We start from the raw sequence: 16699 nt of genomic DNA on the forward strand, positions 1-16699 counted from the left end.
GGGAAGCTAGCAAGATGGATCAGAGCCTACATCTTTGCTTCATTCTGTGCTTGTAAGAGAAAGGCAGACAAAGTGCACTCCCTCCTGGTGCTGTAACATACAGGAAGAAGTAGCACCTAAAGGGCCAAGGGGGAGAAGTGTATCCCATTTTCTCCTGCTGAAAGGCAATTAAATGAAACTCAGGCCAGTTTCATTTTGGAATTTAACCATCAGCTACCAGCAGCAGGGCCTTAGCCGTGTGTCAGACTCAGGTGCTGCCTGTTTCCTGCAGGGACAGTGTTTTTGCAGCTGCCCTATTCCAAGAGGAAGTTCTCCAGCGGGCAGCAGCGGCGCCGGCGCAACTCCACCAGCTCCAGCACCCAGAACCTGTTCTGTGAGGAGCGCATCGGCTACAACTGGGCCTACAACACCATGCTGACCAAAACCTGGCGCTCCAGCGCCACCGGCGACGAGAAGTTCGCAGACCGGCTGCTGAAAGACTTCACAGACTTCTGCTGGAACAAGGACAGCCGGCTCGTGGCGTTCTGGACCGACTGCCTGGACAAGATGCACGCCAGTGCCCCGTGAGCGGGGCTCCATCTCTTAGGGAGACAGCTAGAAGCTTTACCTTGTGGCAAGGAAGTAGAAGTGAAGTAGAAGTCTCTGTTGGATTCATATTGAGGCTCCAAGAGGACCTGAGTGATATTGCTGTTGATATTCAACAGAATTTGATTAAGTGCTTGGAAAAAAAAAAGAATTTGAGCTCTTGGCTTGCCAGTATCTATCACCTGACCTCAGCTTGGTTTTAAGTAGCTACAGTCCTTGGTTGCCAAAACTTCAGTTAGAGCAGAGGTAAAGAAAGGAGAGTGCAAATGGTTTTCAAGGGCAGTTGGATTCAGCACAGTGTGATGGTATCAGCTTCCAGTCCCTGGAAATGGTCGGTGCCAGCTGGCATCTGATGTGCCTGGCAGCAGCCTGTCCCTTCCCCTTCCAAGGTGCACCTGATTGTGTGAATATGTAAGATAAGATGTGAGAGATCCTTGTTAAATTTTCATACATGTAAATAAGTAAAATGCAGAAAATAAAGTGACCTGATGTTTTGTTGTAACTCCACAGACAGCAATACAACATTGGTGAGTAAAAGAAAACAATTGCCAAAAGAAAATAATGCTTTCTATGTTCAGCTCAAAATTCTGTGCTGGGGCTTTGTCTTGTAACCATGCAGGATTTTGTGTCTTCGTGCCTGGATCTAGAACAGTGTCATACAGCAAGAGCAGGAAGCCAGTTCCTGTCTTTCAAGGCCAGCACCAAAGCCTAAGGAGAAATCAAGGGCCACTGAGCACAGGTTTCTGCCGAGGGTTATGGGCAGGTTTTTAGAATGTGTCTGCATGCAGCCAGAGGAAGCTGCCTGCACTCAAGCGTGGAGCCTTTGCCTTTGCAGGGTGTTGGCACCAGCTGGTTATAGAGTGCAGGTTTGGGGTGGCTCACAGCCGGCACCCAGCTCCGAGCCTGGGGGCTCTTGGCTCCTGCTCATGGTCCCTCATTGTTCCATGTCCTCGGGAAACGGGAGTGAGGGGAGGACTGACACCTTCACAGTGGTGTTCAGATCTGATTCAAGGCAAATCGTAGCCACTTCAGTTTTTTATCCCCTAAACTGAGTCAGGATGATTCATCTGTTTTTAGACAGCACCCACCTATAGAAGGGGGGTTTGAGCTGCGTGCCTCTTCATTCAGTCGCTGTGTGTCACAATTATCGGTGCTTGTCTGATCCCCATGAGTGCTCTCTGCTATGGAAGAACTTGCTGTCCTCTATTCCACACCGTCCTGCATCCCTTCCGCAGCCCGCCAGGGCCGCGCACGCAGCGCGGGGCGTGGGGAGCAGGGGCAGCCCCGCAGCCCCGCCTGGGCGGTGTCTGGGAAGCGCCGGCGGCTCCTCCGCACCTGCCCGCGCCCGCCGAGCCCCGCGCGCGCCCGGACACCGCGAGGCCACGGTGAGGCCACGGCGAGGCCGCGGGGAGCGGGGCGGCCGCGGGGAGCGTCCCTCGCTGCGGGGCGAGCAGAAGGGGCTGCCCTGCCCTGCCCTTCACTGCGGTTTCCCAGCTTCTCCCCGTTCTGCCCGGCGGGGCAGGAGCTGGCCCAGGGGTGCGGGGAATGGCGCTGCGTCCTTTGCCCGGGAAAACGGGCGAGACACAGCGCCGACCAAGCTTTTACATTTTACAGCAACTGCGGTCTGCCCGGACCTGTCGCCTGCAATTTTGGAGAAATTTCACCAAATTAATTTCATCTGGACTTAATATTTTGTAAGTTTTAACCTGTAAGCAGGGGATGTAAACCCTAGAGTTAGTCTCTGAGTTTTGGGGAAAGTTTAATGTGTCTTTCTGAGATCGGTTTTCTCATCTGCCAGCCTGATGTGTCTTTAGCTTTACAGGGCTGCTTTAGGCCTAGTTTTATTTTAAGTATTTTGAGGTCTTTAGGCTGCTTTTAACAGCACAGTGAATTTATTTCCCAAAAAAAAAAAAAAAAAAAAAGAAGAAAAGCATACCATAGAAGCTAAAAATAGGAGATAAAGAGTTTTTATCTAACCACAACTTTGTGCATTGCATAGCAAAATCTTCCAACAGGACAGGATGATGAAGCGGTTCATGGCCATGTTAAAGAAGAATGAAAATGTGCATCCCCCACCCACCAAACTGCTGGATCTAGCAGCACAGCTTTGCCAGGAGCTCCAGAGCTCTTCTCCTAGTCTGGAGAAGCTGGTTGAAGCCATGATGAAATGCAAGAACAGCAGAGATTTTCTTACTAACATCCATGTTGTCCGGGCTTGTGTGTCCGTTCATATCCATAAAGGGCAACATGATGCAGCCTGCAGACTCCTGGAGGTAGGAATGTGTTCTTCAGTTCTTCATGGAAACAAAAAGCCATGTTAGAAAAACAGGAGTTAGGAGCCATTAGTGCACAAGTACCTGAACTGCAGGACATGGAGCACTTCCAGCTCGTGTAAGGCAGTGGAGGGTGATACGTGTGCATTGCTGACCTGCCAAAGCCTTTGCTGCAGGCACTTAGAGTTAATCAGCCAAAGGGAGAAAGGTAACTGGGTGATTATGGGGTTGGCTGTGGCTGGATTTTTGGTTCTTGGAGTTTTTCACAATCTTAGGGCTCAGGACATAGAAGTATTGGGAAGCTCAAGATTAGGGAGCTTGGCAGGGTAGGAATATATGAGGAAGGCTGGATGGTGCCACTCAAGGTGAGGGATTTTTGGCCTCTAGATCTGGTAATGCAGACGTTTGCACCAGGGGAAAAGAAGGAATTAGGCAGCTCCCTGTGTGCATGAGGGAAGGTACAGCCAGCCATATGCTCAGATAATGCTACTAGCTCTGTCAAACCAGTAGGAATCCCTGAGTACATCTCCGTGGAGGGTTTTCTCCTTTGTACACAGTCTGAGTGACTCTCTGGAAAGTTTGCTTATGCACAGTTTTGTTTTAGCATTGCAAGGCAGAAGAGAAGGAAGAACTGGTGCAACTTTGGCATGAGGTTCACTACCAGAGGGCCATGGAGAAGCAGCAGACAGATGTTCTGACACCACTGCAGAAATTCCGTTGCAGGAAGAGGTACTGCACAGTGGGGAGACCAAGATTTTTTTTTTCTCTGTAGTTTGTAGATGCAGGGGCTACAGATGCAGAGGCTGGTTTTACACCTCACCATGCTGCTTCTTGGAGCTTGGTTTTTCTTGGTGTTTTGACCACTTTGGCAATGTGAGAAAATTCCCATGAATGTGAATTACTCATTTTGGGTCCTTTTTAATCCCATTTTCTCCCGTGTACAGGAATCCTCCACCTCTTTCCCTTTGTCCTGAAGGTCTGAAGAATCGAAACTATTCAGAAGAAGTACGGCAGCAGCTGTTCAGGTTTGCTGCAGAGGTGACAGCAAATCCAGACAAGAAACAGAGGGTAGGGATATTCTAGGGACACTTCCAATCAGCCTCTTTGTCACAGAAAAGCAGGGCACTGTAATCAAGAGTCTATAAGTGGTTTAATTTCTAAATCCTTGTTTTCAAAAGGCTTATTTGGGCTAGGATTCATCATATTTGATCTTTCCCTAAAAGTTTCTTTAAAAAATCATGAGGTTCATGCTAAGTAATTTCTCTTGCTGTGGACAAAAAGTTGAGGGGCAATAAATTCCTCACTGGGTTTTTAACAGTTTTAATTTTGTAGTGATTGAGCATAGGCAGCCAAACAGCCATCACTCAGCAGAGCTCTATTACAATGATAAATAGTTCTGACTTGACTGAGTAACAGCCTATATAAAATTGCACTTTGTTCACCAGAACATGTTTTGTGCTGACTTTTCAAATGCTGCTAATTTGATGTGATAACACAACAGGCTGTGTTGGTGTATGCATGGATCTGCCTTCTTTGGACAGGGACAGATTTGTATTGGAAGAGATGTGTGAATTAAATCAACAAGCACTGTTGATCGCTGCCTTGCCAGGTGAGGGCTTCAGACTTCAATGTCTGCCTCTGTGAATCTCAGGGAAGAGCATGGTTTGGTGAGGGCATTATCTGGTGAGCAGTATAGAACAGCAGTGGCTTCCTTAGCAAACTAATTGTCTGGGAGTGCAGGGTGGAATTTATGTTTTTTATCAGCTCTGAGTTTATAAAATGGTCTCCTTGATCGGATCCACTGGGCCTATCAGAGACCTAGTGAGTAAATGTCTGTGGCTTTGGAAGGTCTCTTGCTGGACTGCTTTTGGAACTGAAGGGAAATGCTTGATTATTTGGATGTGATTTTTTCCTTTGATTTCTCTCTGCACCTGGGTTTGCAGGAGGAACTGGCTCAGGCCATGAACCTGCAGCCAACTCAGGTCTATAACTGGTTTGCAAATTATCGGCGCCGTCAGAAGTCCCGCCTTGTTCACGTGGAAGAGCCCAACAATTCCTGTCCTGAGAGGGCTTTGGCTTCCCACAGCAATGAGCCACAGGATAAAGGATCCAACACTCCACAAACTGCAGGTTTGTCTCTTCCTAATGGGCTCAGGATATGGTCCAGAGAGGTGAAAATCAATTTTAAATTCCCTCAGGAGAGGAAGGATATTGCTTGTTGAGAACAGCATTATGTGCTGATGGATCAAGTGGATGCTGGAGGACTCTGCTCAGTGGAGTGCCTCATTGTTTGGCTCCAGGCTGTCACTCCAGAGGAGCAGACACTGCTAATGCCTGTGCAACAACAGGTGAAAAGAGATGCCTGGCTTTAAGGAGGCACAAAATGAAAGCAAATACATGGGAAGCAGCAGGTTTTAGCTTTCAAATTCTGGAATCAGGGCAGTGTACTCCAGGAAAACCCAGTATTTCCATGTCCTTCCACAGACACTTAACCAAACTTCAGTCACAAGGAACACAGGGGTCTTGCTGCATTTGGCAGATTTGATTTGTTTTTTTGGCTTTTGGAGTAATCATTAGCATTGTTTCAACTGGCCTGCACCTTTCAGGTGGATCTGGTGTGGACATCAGCCCTGAGCAAACAGAGATAACCCACATGCCCTGTGAGCCAGGATGGGAGCAGTCAGCTGCACCTCTGTATAAGCCTCCTGAAGGAACATATTTAGAGATGCTGGAATCCAGGTGATGTATGGCATCTTTACAGTGACAGTTCAGACATGAAGCAACATTTAAATGTATTCACAGAACTGACTTCCACATTGGTTCCTTGGGGACATCACTTGGGAGCTTTGCCACCACTGATGGGAATGTTCCATGACCACTCAGAGCACTTCATCTCCCAGCTGTGGAGGGCAGGATTCAGAGGTTTAGCTGGGGTCCCCTTTTGGCAAAGCAATGTGTCTGGCTGATTGATTTTCTCCATCATTGCAGCTCTCTGCAGAGCCCTGAGCTGTATGAAGCTGGAACAAGCATGGCTTTGTTCACCACTCACAACTCTCAACAACCTGTACCTCTTGGCACTGAGGCTGTGATGGAACCAGGAACCTGCTTTGGCTCTCCTGTGCTGCTGCCTGGAGAAGCAGTGAGCAGGGCTGCTGCCAGCCCCTGGCAGGGGAGCTTTGTACTGCACTCCTACCAGTCCTTTCCCTCTGTGAATTATTGGCTGCCCGGATGGTGGGCCCCTTACAGCCCTGGAGGAGTCCCTGGCTACTTGTGGACCCCAGGTGTAGAAGGTTAGTAAAACTGCACACAGATTGTTGACCCTAAGACTTTCCAAGCTTCTCTTCCCATTGCTGTAAACATTCTTGCTCACTTAAGTGTCCTGATGAAGGAGAGCAGGGCTTATTTGGAGCTTTGGAGTTCCTCTTCCATGATAGTTCAGTGGGAAAATCTGTTGATTTAAGGTATTGAAACAAATATTCTTACCTAGCCTTTTCCCTGAACTGCAACCACTTCCATAAAATACTGGCGGGTTCCTTTTAGTGTTTCCATTGAGAGAGTCCCTCCAGGTGTTGTCTGCTCACCTTGCCCTTTTGCAATGTTCTGGGTTTTTAATGCCTGTCATAATTAAGGTATTGCCTGAGAAAAGTCTGGGAACTGTGACATGGTGCTTGTCTTCAAGCACATGTTTTCACTTTCCTCTCTCTCTTGTTATTTTTTCTCTCTTCCTCTTTGTCTTCTTCCTGTCCAGTCTTGTTCAGCATTCCCACCATCTCTTTTCTTCTCCCTTTTCTTCAAAATAGGCTTGATAGGATGCATAAGTGATGCCCACTTGCTTTTGCAGTCAGTCTGTAGAGCAGGAAGGGCTGTAACTGCCATTCACCCAGGCTCTGGTGAAGGTGGAGCAAGGAGAGAAGGAATAGCTGGGTCAGAGGTTGGGGCTATGTTACCTGTATCTGTACTTGTGTTTAATTTGAGCATTTACTTCAGCAGGTATCAGAGCTCCCTTGAGCACAGTCCCTCAAGCTGGCTGTGTTGAAGCCAGTTCAGAAAGAATCATTCAGCAGTCAGATTTACAGGATGAAAGCTTAATCCTTAGAGGAGGACAGCTAGGGACCCTGGAATCTATTCTTCACAGGTAAAAGGAGGGAAAGCACAGGGCTGCCTAAAGGCAGGAAGAAAAACGATGCAGAGTCCGGCCATGTGTTGATACCCTGTCGAAGAGAGTTGCAGAAATAGTGACACACCTCATTCCCAGGGACTGCTTCTCCTTGTGTCCATCCTTCTTTGCCAGTATTTATATCTGTGCATGGGTAATCTTGTCTAAGTATACAAGTGTGTGTGTGGAACAAAGGAGATTTGGAACCAGCCTAATCAGAGAAGATATGACCCCTGCTTTTTAGGCAGGTTTAGTTTCTGATCTATTTGCTTGGTTTTGGCAGAAAAGCATAACCTGTACTGATCCAGTGAGGGCTGGGTTGGTAGGGCCTGTACTTAATCCTAAAATAGTTTTTGTAGCTTCACAAGCTCATGACAAGATTATTCCATAGTGCAAGCTTTCCAAATTGGAAGACAGAAAGGCAGGCACTGTTCTCTTTCTGTTTTCCACCTATAACAAAGGTTTCAGATTTCAGATTTTCTCTGGGAATTGAGATAAATTCAGAGAATGCAAAACAACAAAAATTCGTGCCATTTTCCATATGTTATACAACTTCCATAATGTTACATAAAAATAAACACTGCCAGACATTATGGGCTTCCTTTAATTTACTGATGTGCAAGGCAGAGCAGGAGCAGCAGCCCCATTTTATAACCCTCTGTTTGACACTGACCAGCGTTTGTGCCAGCATGACACTGTCAGTTTGTCAAAAAGGGAGGTAGAAGAAGCTTTATTCCCACTTTAAAAATGAGGAAGCAGAGGCACAGAAGGCTTTGTGGCTTGTTAAACACCAAGTAAATGCAGTGATTCACTGGAGATAAGATTGGTGAGGCTTTGGCCCCAGTTCCCTGCAGAAAACATTTCTGCCTTTTGCCCCTGTTCCTCACTTGGCCTGGTGCCTTGTTCACATTCATGTCAGACTCCTTGCTCTGAATTGCTGGGGAGAACCCAGGTCAGGCATTGTAAAGCTCAGGCTGTGTTTTAGGATTCACAGTTTTAAACAGTGGCTAAAGATCATGAAAGATCAGCAAGGCTTGCTGGCAATATTTTGGCTGGATTTAAAATTGCATGTTCTGACTCTGGAGTGAGCTCATGTTTATTTTTAGAATATGTTCTGCCAGTAGAAGAAATCTATGGTGAATGTGTCCTTGTTGGGTATGTCAGTGTGCCAGGCATCCACACACCCTTTACTATTCCTGTGAGGGGCAGGACTTGCTGCTTTGTTGGCACCTTTTGGTGAGAACTTTGGCTTCAAATAACCCTATTTGTAAACACTGTTTAGTGGCCTGGTCCAAGTCCCCCCAAAACCTTGACCTCCTCAAAATTCCATGGATGCTCTGGAACATCAATCTTTTTCAGAAGTGAGTGATTCTTAGGCTGCAATTTCAACAATTTCATTCTGCAGTTTCTCTCTAGGGAGCCAGGAGAGCTCGTGTGGGTAGTCTTGGGTAAGATCACTGCTCAGTCAGTGAGGATCACCTGTGTTAGAAGGCAGAGCCCTCTAACAGAGGCAGGGATTAGAGAAGAGTATTGGTACCAGAATCCTCTTGAGCAGTCATGGTGCAATGAGCATCACAACTCTGGGGACTCATGGGGGCAAGAGATCAAACTGTCTGATCAAGGCAAATGAGTGTGGCTGTCTGGAAGGACAGGGCAGTGATGTTATCCTGGTTTTAGAGGTAAGAGTAACACAAAGAGAAGGAAATTATTTAGCCAAGATCACCTATCTGGAATGGATTCAGTGTTATGCTCTTCTTGCTTCCTGAGCACTGGGACAGAGCTACAAGTCAGCCAAAGGACCCTTAATCTGCTTGTCTCATTTTTAAAGATGCTCACCTGGACAGGATGTGGCCTCAAAGCTTATCAGAACAATTCCTGTTGATTTCTTTCATGGGCTTTTTACAGCCACTCCTACGCACCTGGGCTGTGTCCAAACCTCTTCTGATCTACAGGGCTGTGAGGTGGGAGTGTGAGAGGGAAGCAGGCTGGAAGCTGACTGTCTCCATCTGCTTCTGCTGCCTGAGAGGAGGGGTTGATCCAGCAAGTGGACTGGGAGCCCCCGTGGGACACCAAGCAGATGCTCCCCTTTACAGATAGTGGTGCTGTGTCCTCTTCACTCTGCAAGTCAGGACTGGTGGAATGTAGCCCAGCTAATGGTTCTTGCAGAGTGGAAATCTTGTGCCTTCCATTTCAGAGAGAAAAGCACACTGAGCTCTATGGAGCAAGGCATTCTGCATTTGAGCCAGCATATTGATTTAGAAAATGTCAGTGCTGAGATGTTCATGGTGGCTTACAGCTTCTGCCTGCATTTCTGGGATTCCAGCTCAGAGTGCTGGGAATCCTCCTGCTGTTGGGCTCTCCCCTTTGGACAGCCCAGCATCCTGGCACGGGCAGGCAGCAAGTCCCCAAGCCCCCATCAGAGGCTACTCTTTGCCATGTTGCATAACTGAATTGCAGAACTCGTTGCTAAGGGCACTGTGCATGTCGCTGTAAGTGGGCTGTAAAAATCATGAGACAAATGCTTGAGAGGGTGGCAGAGGGAGTTGAGCCCATTTGTCATTAGGAAATGGGACTCTGAATGCAGCCTCCAGCAGAGCAGTCCCAGGGCTGGTCACTGGAACCTGGGGAGCATTCCAGGGAAGGGAACTTGACACTTACCCTGTTGGTCCTACTCCTTTCCTGTACTCCACTATTGGGCCCCTCTTGTCTGGGCCTGTGTGGACAGGCTCACACCTTGGGCTCTTCTGGTGGTGGTTTGGGCACTGTTGTTGCATTAGAGAGACTTTTGAGTGGGTGATGATGGGAGAGAACATCCCATTCTTGAGTACCCAGTGCCCACAGACTGATCTGTTTTGGGAGGCTGGCAGAGCCTCCAGGGGAATGTGAAGCCGTGTCCCCAGACTCCACTGGTGGCCTTGGAAAGCTGGAGCAGAAGTGTAGCCAATGTTGTGTCTTTGTCTAAAGCCACATATTTTGACTCTTAAGGGTCTCTGCTTTTAAAATATGTTCCAGGAGCTTTGGTAGACACCTCCTTGTTTATGGGGAGTGTTTTGGGGCAGAAGGAAAGTTGCAAATTGAGATGTGATTCCCTGTATACTGTTCCTGGTCAGGGCAGTCTTCCCACTGCAGAACTTGTATTTTCAGGCCATAACAATTTTGAGAAATGGGGCAGGTCTGTAGACAACAGAATTCTATGAAATGAGTAATCTTGCCAACAACCCCTCTTGTCCTGCTGCAAAGCATTACAGTAAGTGGCAAATAGAGCATAAATACAAATGCACTTGTATATAATATTTTTTCCAGTTCCTCTCAGACTGTGTTTGGCAAGCCTCAGTGCCCACCTGTTTCTGCACCCTGTGTGGAAGAAAGCCAAGAAAGCCAAGCCCTGGGACAAAGCCAGGTAAGAACACACCTAAAGCTCAGAGAAAGGAGCTCTGTACACACGATCCCCTGCAGCTCTCTCAGAGGAGATGTGAAATCCCAGATCATATTTAGTATGAAACATGTCTGATCTAAGCATAACTTCTGAAGTCCAGTTCAGAGCAAGCTGGGCATTCCCTGGCTAACACCCAGCAGATAATAGAAGGAAAGGTGGTTTTGTTTTTTCCTATTTGAATTGCTAGTCAGACCCTAATTTTACTGAATGTGTCATTGAAATGGCAGCAAAAGATCCTGTGCATATCCAAAGTGTCATTTAAATTTTCAGCAATGGAGGGCTCACCTATGGACAACCACACAAAGATGGCTGCTTGAGGTCCTCCCCTCTAAGGTGTTTTGCACAATTTGACTCTGTTCTCTCAGATCTCTTAAAATGTTTAATGTAATTTTCATTTGCAAGTCTGTGTTATTGCTGAGGAAAAGCAATTTTGCACTGTTCTGAGATGGCTGATGGCAGTACACAGATCAGTGTGATTATTGGCCAGGATGAAGAAGGTAGTTCCATGCTGTGGGTGCAGTCTGCATGCCTTCTGATGGGGACTTCAAGGCAGTAGAGAATACAAGTTGGAAATCTTGTGCTTTCAAGGGGATGGGAGCACAACTCTGAATTGTTACCTAAAAGCAGGACCCAAGAAAGCCCTGTCTAAGCTGTACATTGATGTATTTTTTGGCTTCACATGTGTTGGTCTAACAGTAAGTCAGCATCCATTGCTGTTTCCCTTTCAGTGTGAGCTGCTGGGGAAAACCTTTTCAAAAGAGATTACAAAAAGCAGGACCCATATCTGCTGGCCTCATTATGAGAAGTGGCTGCAGCTCTTAGGGCAGTAACAGAACCTCTTTTGAGCCTCTGAAAGCATCAATATAAAGATCTGTATCTTGGAAAGTGCCCTTTTTACCAGCCATAATGTAAGCCAGACGAGAAGGAAAGCTTTGGGCATTAATAATGAATGAGCCTTTTCTAAGATTCCCAGAGCAGGCTGTCTCTAGCTGGTTTTCATCTTGCTGTTCTGCATCCTTGCACTGATTTTTGCAGTGGTGAAGAAACATGACACTCAGTACACTATGGGCTGGGAGCAAGACACTGAGTGATGCTTGTAGATGTCAAATGGGACATCTTCAAATCTTTGTAGTAATTACTCAGTTCAAGAATTCAGAAAAGCAATTTTTGCGTATTTTAGTGTGTGCTCTATGAAAAGGAAGAGCTTGAATGGGTAAATGATTTTACAGGATTCTACAGACTTCCTGGGCACTTTGCTTCTTGCTGAATCAACTTACTCTGGGCTTGTGGCGAGAAGATGCAGATATTTGGTTCCTATGCCTAAATCACAGAGGTGCAGGTGAAAACTTACTTTTGTCCACACGACTCAATATTTTTTGTAGGTCATGCATCTTGTTAGAACCAAAATGAGAGTAAAATGAAAGCAAGCAAACAAACAAAAAGTTAATTCATTTTTGAGATATTTCTTTCTCTCCTGAGCAGAGCTCCCTTGTTCAGGACATCGCTTCCTTAATGATTTAATTCCTGTCTTACCCTCTGCCAGTTACTGCCTTTTATAGGCACCAAAGCCTAGGGCAAAGCAAAGGGAATTGCTCTGCTCTGAATTCCTGGGAGTTGGATTTGGCATGGATTGTGCTCATCACTTCTACACCCACTGATGGATTACTGTGAACGTGGAGGGGAGGAAGGCCTTTGTCTCTCCGTGCACACAGCCCTGACAGTGCCATCCCCTCCCACTGCACACCTTGTGCTGCTCTCTGCCCAAAGGAGTTCTTCCACCATAACCAACTGTGTTAAAATCACACCTGCTGAGGCTTTGGTTCCTTCCTGTGTCTTTCAGGTCCTGGTGGATCCTGCTGTTGACTCACTAGCCAACGACATGTTCCAGGCAGCATGCCTGCTCTGTGAATTTTCTGACAGTGGACGGATGTGACCTGCCTGCAGATACACTCCATGTGCCTGCTGCAGTTCCCCAGGAAATACCCCATTGCTTCCTTTTTTTCCCTTTTTTTAATAGAAGAGGGTTCTGACAGGGAGAGGAATAGAGTGAGGGAGAAAGATGGAGGTGTGTTCAATGGTTACAAAGTTTGGTTTCGTTACAGTTTTATTAAGAATTTTGCAAAGGATAGAAGAAAGCAAAGGTGCAATGTGGACTGTAGGTTTTTCCTGGAGCTGTCTGAAGCTGCACTGTAAATGTTAAAATTATCAAGGCACTGGTTCTGTGGCAGTAACATAGATCTAATCATAGTGCTGGCCAGATCCGAGTTGCATCATGAAGGTAAATGAAGCTCCTGTGCTCAAAGTGGTAAAATTTGGTTACATTGCCTTTGCAGTGGATATTGGATAACCTTTTCTCAGGCTTGGAAAATAAGGTCTCAGTAAGTGCTGATAAAACACTGCTCTTTGTTATCCCTGCCTTCCTGTTGTACTGCAGGGTGTAACTTCTGGAGTGTTCCATACTCCGTAGTGCCACAGCTGACACAAACTGGAGCCCAGCGGAATTTTCAGTGCTAGGGCATGCCATTGAATTGGGGTTTAATACAAGAAGTACCCTTCATGCAGGTTTAAAACTAACCCTGCAAGTTGTAGGGTGGGGTTTTGGGTATTTTCCTGAAATGTTACTGTTTTTTAAAAAATTTGTATTGCAAAATGTGTCCCCATTGCCAAACCTCCAGCCTGGAGATACAGGAGGAAGGTGCCTCCCTTACCTTTTGTTACAAAGTTTTCAAGTAAAGGTTTTCGCTTACTGTTTCTCTAGAGTTCATTTCTTTCAAGGTAAGGATGTGAAGTGATAACTTTCACATGTCAATTATCTATTAAAAGGCAGGACCAGCTGCCCTGGGAACATTTGCGGGTGCTGAGAGCCTGAAGCCTCCATTATTTTGGTGGGTCTCACCAGGAATAACCCCTTTTGTTTGTGTTGGGAACACGGTGCTTGGAAAGGTTACACACGTTATCGTTTATTGCCGTCAACAGCGGGGCCGTGAGTGAACCGGGCATTTCTACAGGGAGCAAAGATGCCGGGCTCGTAGGGCCGCACGAACACCCGCGAGGGACGAGCCCGCCCTGCCCTCACAGCCCCGGCCCCGCCCGCCCCTCTCCTCCGCTCGGGGCCGTTCCCGCCGCCCGCCGCCGCCTCCCATTGGCCCGCAGGCCGCCCGCCGCCGCCTTCCCATTGGTCCGCGGCCGTTGGCAACAGCGACAGATATATCCTGCCGCGCCCTGATTGGCTGTCGCCTCCCGCCGAGCCATAGCAACAGCGGGGCGCGCGCGGCCCCTCAGGAGGCGCGCGGGGCGGGGGGACTGAGGCTGAGGGAGCGGCGGGACCCCTGAGGGGCGGGCGGGGCGCAGGGGCCGCCATGGCCGCGCCTTGGCTAAACCAGTTCTCTGGGTGCTGTCACCGCTGTCACCGGCCCTTCCGCGGCCCGCGGTGGAACGGAGGTGAGACACGGTCAGGAGCCAGCCAGCGACGCGGCTCCACACAGAGGCAGCAGCCCCATAGCAAAATTCCCACTGGATCTTGCTGGGCTGCTGTGTGAGATCCCAAATAAGGTACTTTAGTTTTCATCCCTGCTGGTGACATGTCACTACAATGACTCTGATTTAGGCAGCCAGTGGTACATGATACATGTGGATGAAAGCCAGGGAGGTTACACTTCCCTGCTGTTGAAGATGTATTGGAGTAAAGAGGAATGACGCCTCTCTTACAATGAGATGTATTTTCAGTTCCTTTCAAATACTTGGTTCTGCTTCCTGTCAGGAGAGATAAGATTAGATTAACACTGCCTGTACAGAAATTTTAGATAGCTGTCATTCTATATAGGTTCTTTTCTAAGAAAGCAACCCATGCTAGGGAATGCAGGTATTTTGGCTTGGCATATAAGTGACCTTTGTTCTACCACGTTAACATCACCAGGGTCCTATGACCTTGTAAGTTTTAAAAGTAGTTCAAGAACACAGTTGTTTTGAGTTTTTAGTTAAAAAGAGGAGGCTCAATTCAGCAAAATTCCTCAGGAGTGCTAGAACAACAAGTCTCTTTTCCAAACTTAAATCTGAAAAAGGATTTTCAGCTAAAGCAGAATTAAGGCCTTTTCTCTTAATGAATTTCATTTCTGAATTTGGTACAAGTGCTCTCTGGAGGACAACTGAATTTTCTAGGTCATTTCCCAGGTGAAATAACTTATTACTTTTCTGAAAATTTATGTTAGACAATTCAAAGTTTGATATGTAAAATTGAGCCAATTAAAATATCCCTTTAAGAGATGTAAAGTCAAGTGGTTGAAGTACAGTGTATTTTGGCCCACTGTTGCCCCATGTCACCTGGCTATTGAAGCTGCACAAAGCACCTTTGAGGAGCTCATTGCATTTGGACAGGAATTTGCAAGGGGTGCCTGCAGATGGTCTCACAGGACTTGGCCCTGCTGTGTTCCAGGGGGCTGAGCAGCATTCAGGGGGGAGCTGCTGCTTCCCCATCCATGAGCCAGAGCAGACTGGGTGCCTGGTCATGCAGCAGGGGAAGAGAGCAGGTGAATCTGTGCTGAATGCCAGTAGTGCTTTTGGCCTTCTCTGCCTGTGCTGCTGGCTGGAGTTGGTCTTTCAAGGAGAACCCAGTGGAGTTCTTCCCATTGTATTCACATTGGGGTAGCAATTTGTTCAATTTGTGTCTTGCCTCGTTCTGGTTTCCTAGATGTGATTCGTGTCCCCATCATGTTCTGCTTTCCCTGTCCTACCATCTGGAGCGAGCTCTGGATGTGTTTTTGTTGTTCTTCCTTGGAGCTGTACTTGGAAGCACGCTGAGCACGTGGCTGACCTGCCCTGAGCTGAATGTGCTGTACCTGCTGTTGTCATTCCTCCTCCACATGGCTTGGCCTAGCAAAGGAAGGAGCTTGCCCTAGATAGAAAAAACCCAAAGTTATTTTTATCTTAAAATGCATATAAGGGCCCAAAGTACAGTGCCTCTATGTCTTGATTGGTCACAGAAGGGGGATGGAAATCCAGGAGCACTTGCAGAAGTTCTGTTAGTTGACCCTCCCTGAGGTGAGAGGGACATTTCCAATAGGCAGCATCCATGTTTTCCAGCACTGCTGCTAGAGGTGGCTTTTCTCTTGGCAGCTCAGCAGACAGCCCTGAGCCTGGCACGGTGGGAGGCTGAGGGTGGCTCTGCCCTGAAGTGTGTGTGGAAATGGCTCTGTGGAGGTCCTGCACAGGAACTGCCATGAAACCTTCCCTGAGCTGACCCAAGTCATTGCTCGAGGGGATGGAGGAGGTGAGCAGCAGCTCTTCCTGCTCACAGTCCCCTTGGCAGTTCTGCTTTCTGTCACTGTGCATCCAACACCCACTCAGGACAAATGCTGGGGGAGACAGCTCCAAGGAAGTGTTTTCAGGCAGTCCCTCATTCTGGATGCCTGGCTCAGCTTTCTTGGGGCCTCGTTTTTAGAGGAAATGAGCACTTTGTGCAGTGACTCAAGTAGGGGACCCAGAATTAGAGGCCACTTTTGGAAATGTCGGCCAAGGCATTTTGTTTTATCTCTGCACTTCATTAGTCTTATCCCCAAAGTCTTTCATGTTATGTTCTACAGTGAAAGGTCATTGTTTCAGATCAATCATTTTCAGTGGGATTTAATCCAGTTCTAAGTCAAACTAATCCACTTTGGTAAAGGTTGAAGGGCAGTAAAAATTCATTTGTTAAGACAGATCTGGTCTTACTTTTTAAATGTGGCTGTTAATGCTGAGTCCTTAATTGTTTATGCTCAGCACGAGGTGTCTTTCAGAGAGGTTCCAGAAATCGTAGGATTGAGTTCTTTTGTGTTCATATTGTTCCTTTACTTCTAGTATTTTCTAACACGGGTTGTTTCTTTTTCCTCTTACCTGTAGAGCCTCTTTTCAAAATGGTGCTCTGCTGGCAGCTGCTGATAAGCAGCTTTTCATGTTTTCCTGTTGAAGCTTCTGAATCCTGGTTACTTTTCCCCTCATTATATAAGGAGTAAAACTGCATTCTTCTCTCTGGGCAGGAGTAGCAAACACCACAGTCTGAAGTAGCTCATGAGGAGTTAAAGCTGCTTTCAATTAGCTACTGTGTTCTCACCACTTAAAGGAACCCCCACAACTGAGCATGCTTGAGAACCCCTGTGCATATCCCTGAATCATTCTGGCAAGGAAAAGCTGCCATCATCTTTTATTCAGACATAGTGCTGCTGCTTCCTCACTGGACTCTGAAATGAGCAGGTGCTGGAAGATAGCACATTTTGC

The 16699-nt window shown here is 47.2% G+C and overlaps 2 protein-coding genes across 9 annotated transcripts in view; both read left to right on the forward strand.

The window, feature by feature from the left end:
* Positions 1 to 1092, forward strand: part of DEPDC5 (DEP domain containing 5, GATOR1 subcomplex subunit) — a 42852-nt gene extending 41760 nt beyond the window's left edge. For 5 of the 6 annotated variants that reach the window (XM_071445590.1, XM_071445591.1, XM_071445589.1 and 2 more), the window contains one exon: positions 272 to 1092. In XM_071445590.1, the coding sequence (XP_071301691.1) occupies positions 272 to 567 (296 nt within the window). In that variant the 3' untranslated portion in view covers positions 568 to 1092. The remainder of the gene's footprint in view (positions 1 to 271) is intronic. The other variant, XR_011682007.1, reaches the window with a different exon arrangement.
* ANHX (anomalous homeobox) lies at positions 1016 to 13201 on the forward strand. 3 transcript variants are annotated; one of them, XM_071445596.1, is made up of 10 exons: positions 1016 to 1112; positions 2200 to 2279; positions 2585 to 2858; positions 3463 to 3587; positions 3803 to 3926; positions 4802 to 4988; positions 5465 to 5597; positions 5847 to 6148; positions 10318 to 10414; positions 12291 to 13201. In XM_071445596.1, the coding sequence occupies exons 1-10, from the start codon at positions 1074 to 1076 to the stop codon at positions 12319 to 12321; spliced, it is 1392 nt and encodes a 463-aa protein (XP_071301697.1). In that variant the 5' UTR covers positions 1016 to 1073; the 3' UTR covers positions 12322 to 13201. The 3 variants fall into 3 exon arrangements, with proteins under 3 accessions (XP_071301697.1, XP_071301698.1, XP_071301696.1); XM_071445597.1 differs by lacking the exon at positions 1016 to 1112 and adding an exon at positions 1690 to 1970; XM_071445595.1 differs by lacking the exon at positions 1016 to 1112 and having other exon boundaries at positions 1829 to 2279.
* Positions 13202 to 16699: the final 3498 nt, after the last annotated feature.

Source organism: Agelaius tricolor, unplaced genomic scaffold (assembly GCF_023055355.1).
Source record: "Agelaius tricolor isolate 1412-34295 unplaced genomic scaffold, bAgeTri1.0.p SCAF_20, whole genome shotgun sequence".
Lineage (NCBI taxonomy): Eukaryota > Metazoa > Chordata > Aves > Passeriformes > Icteridae > Agelaius > Agelaius tricolor.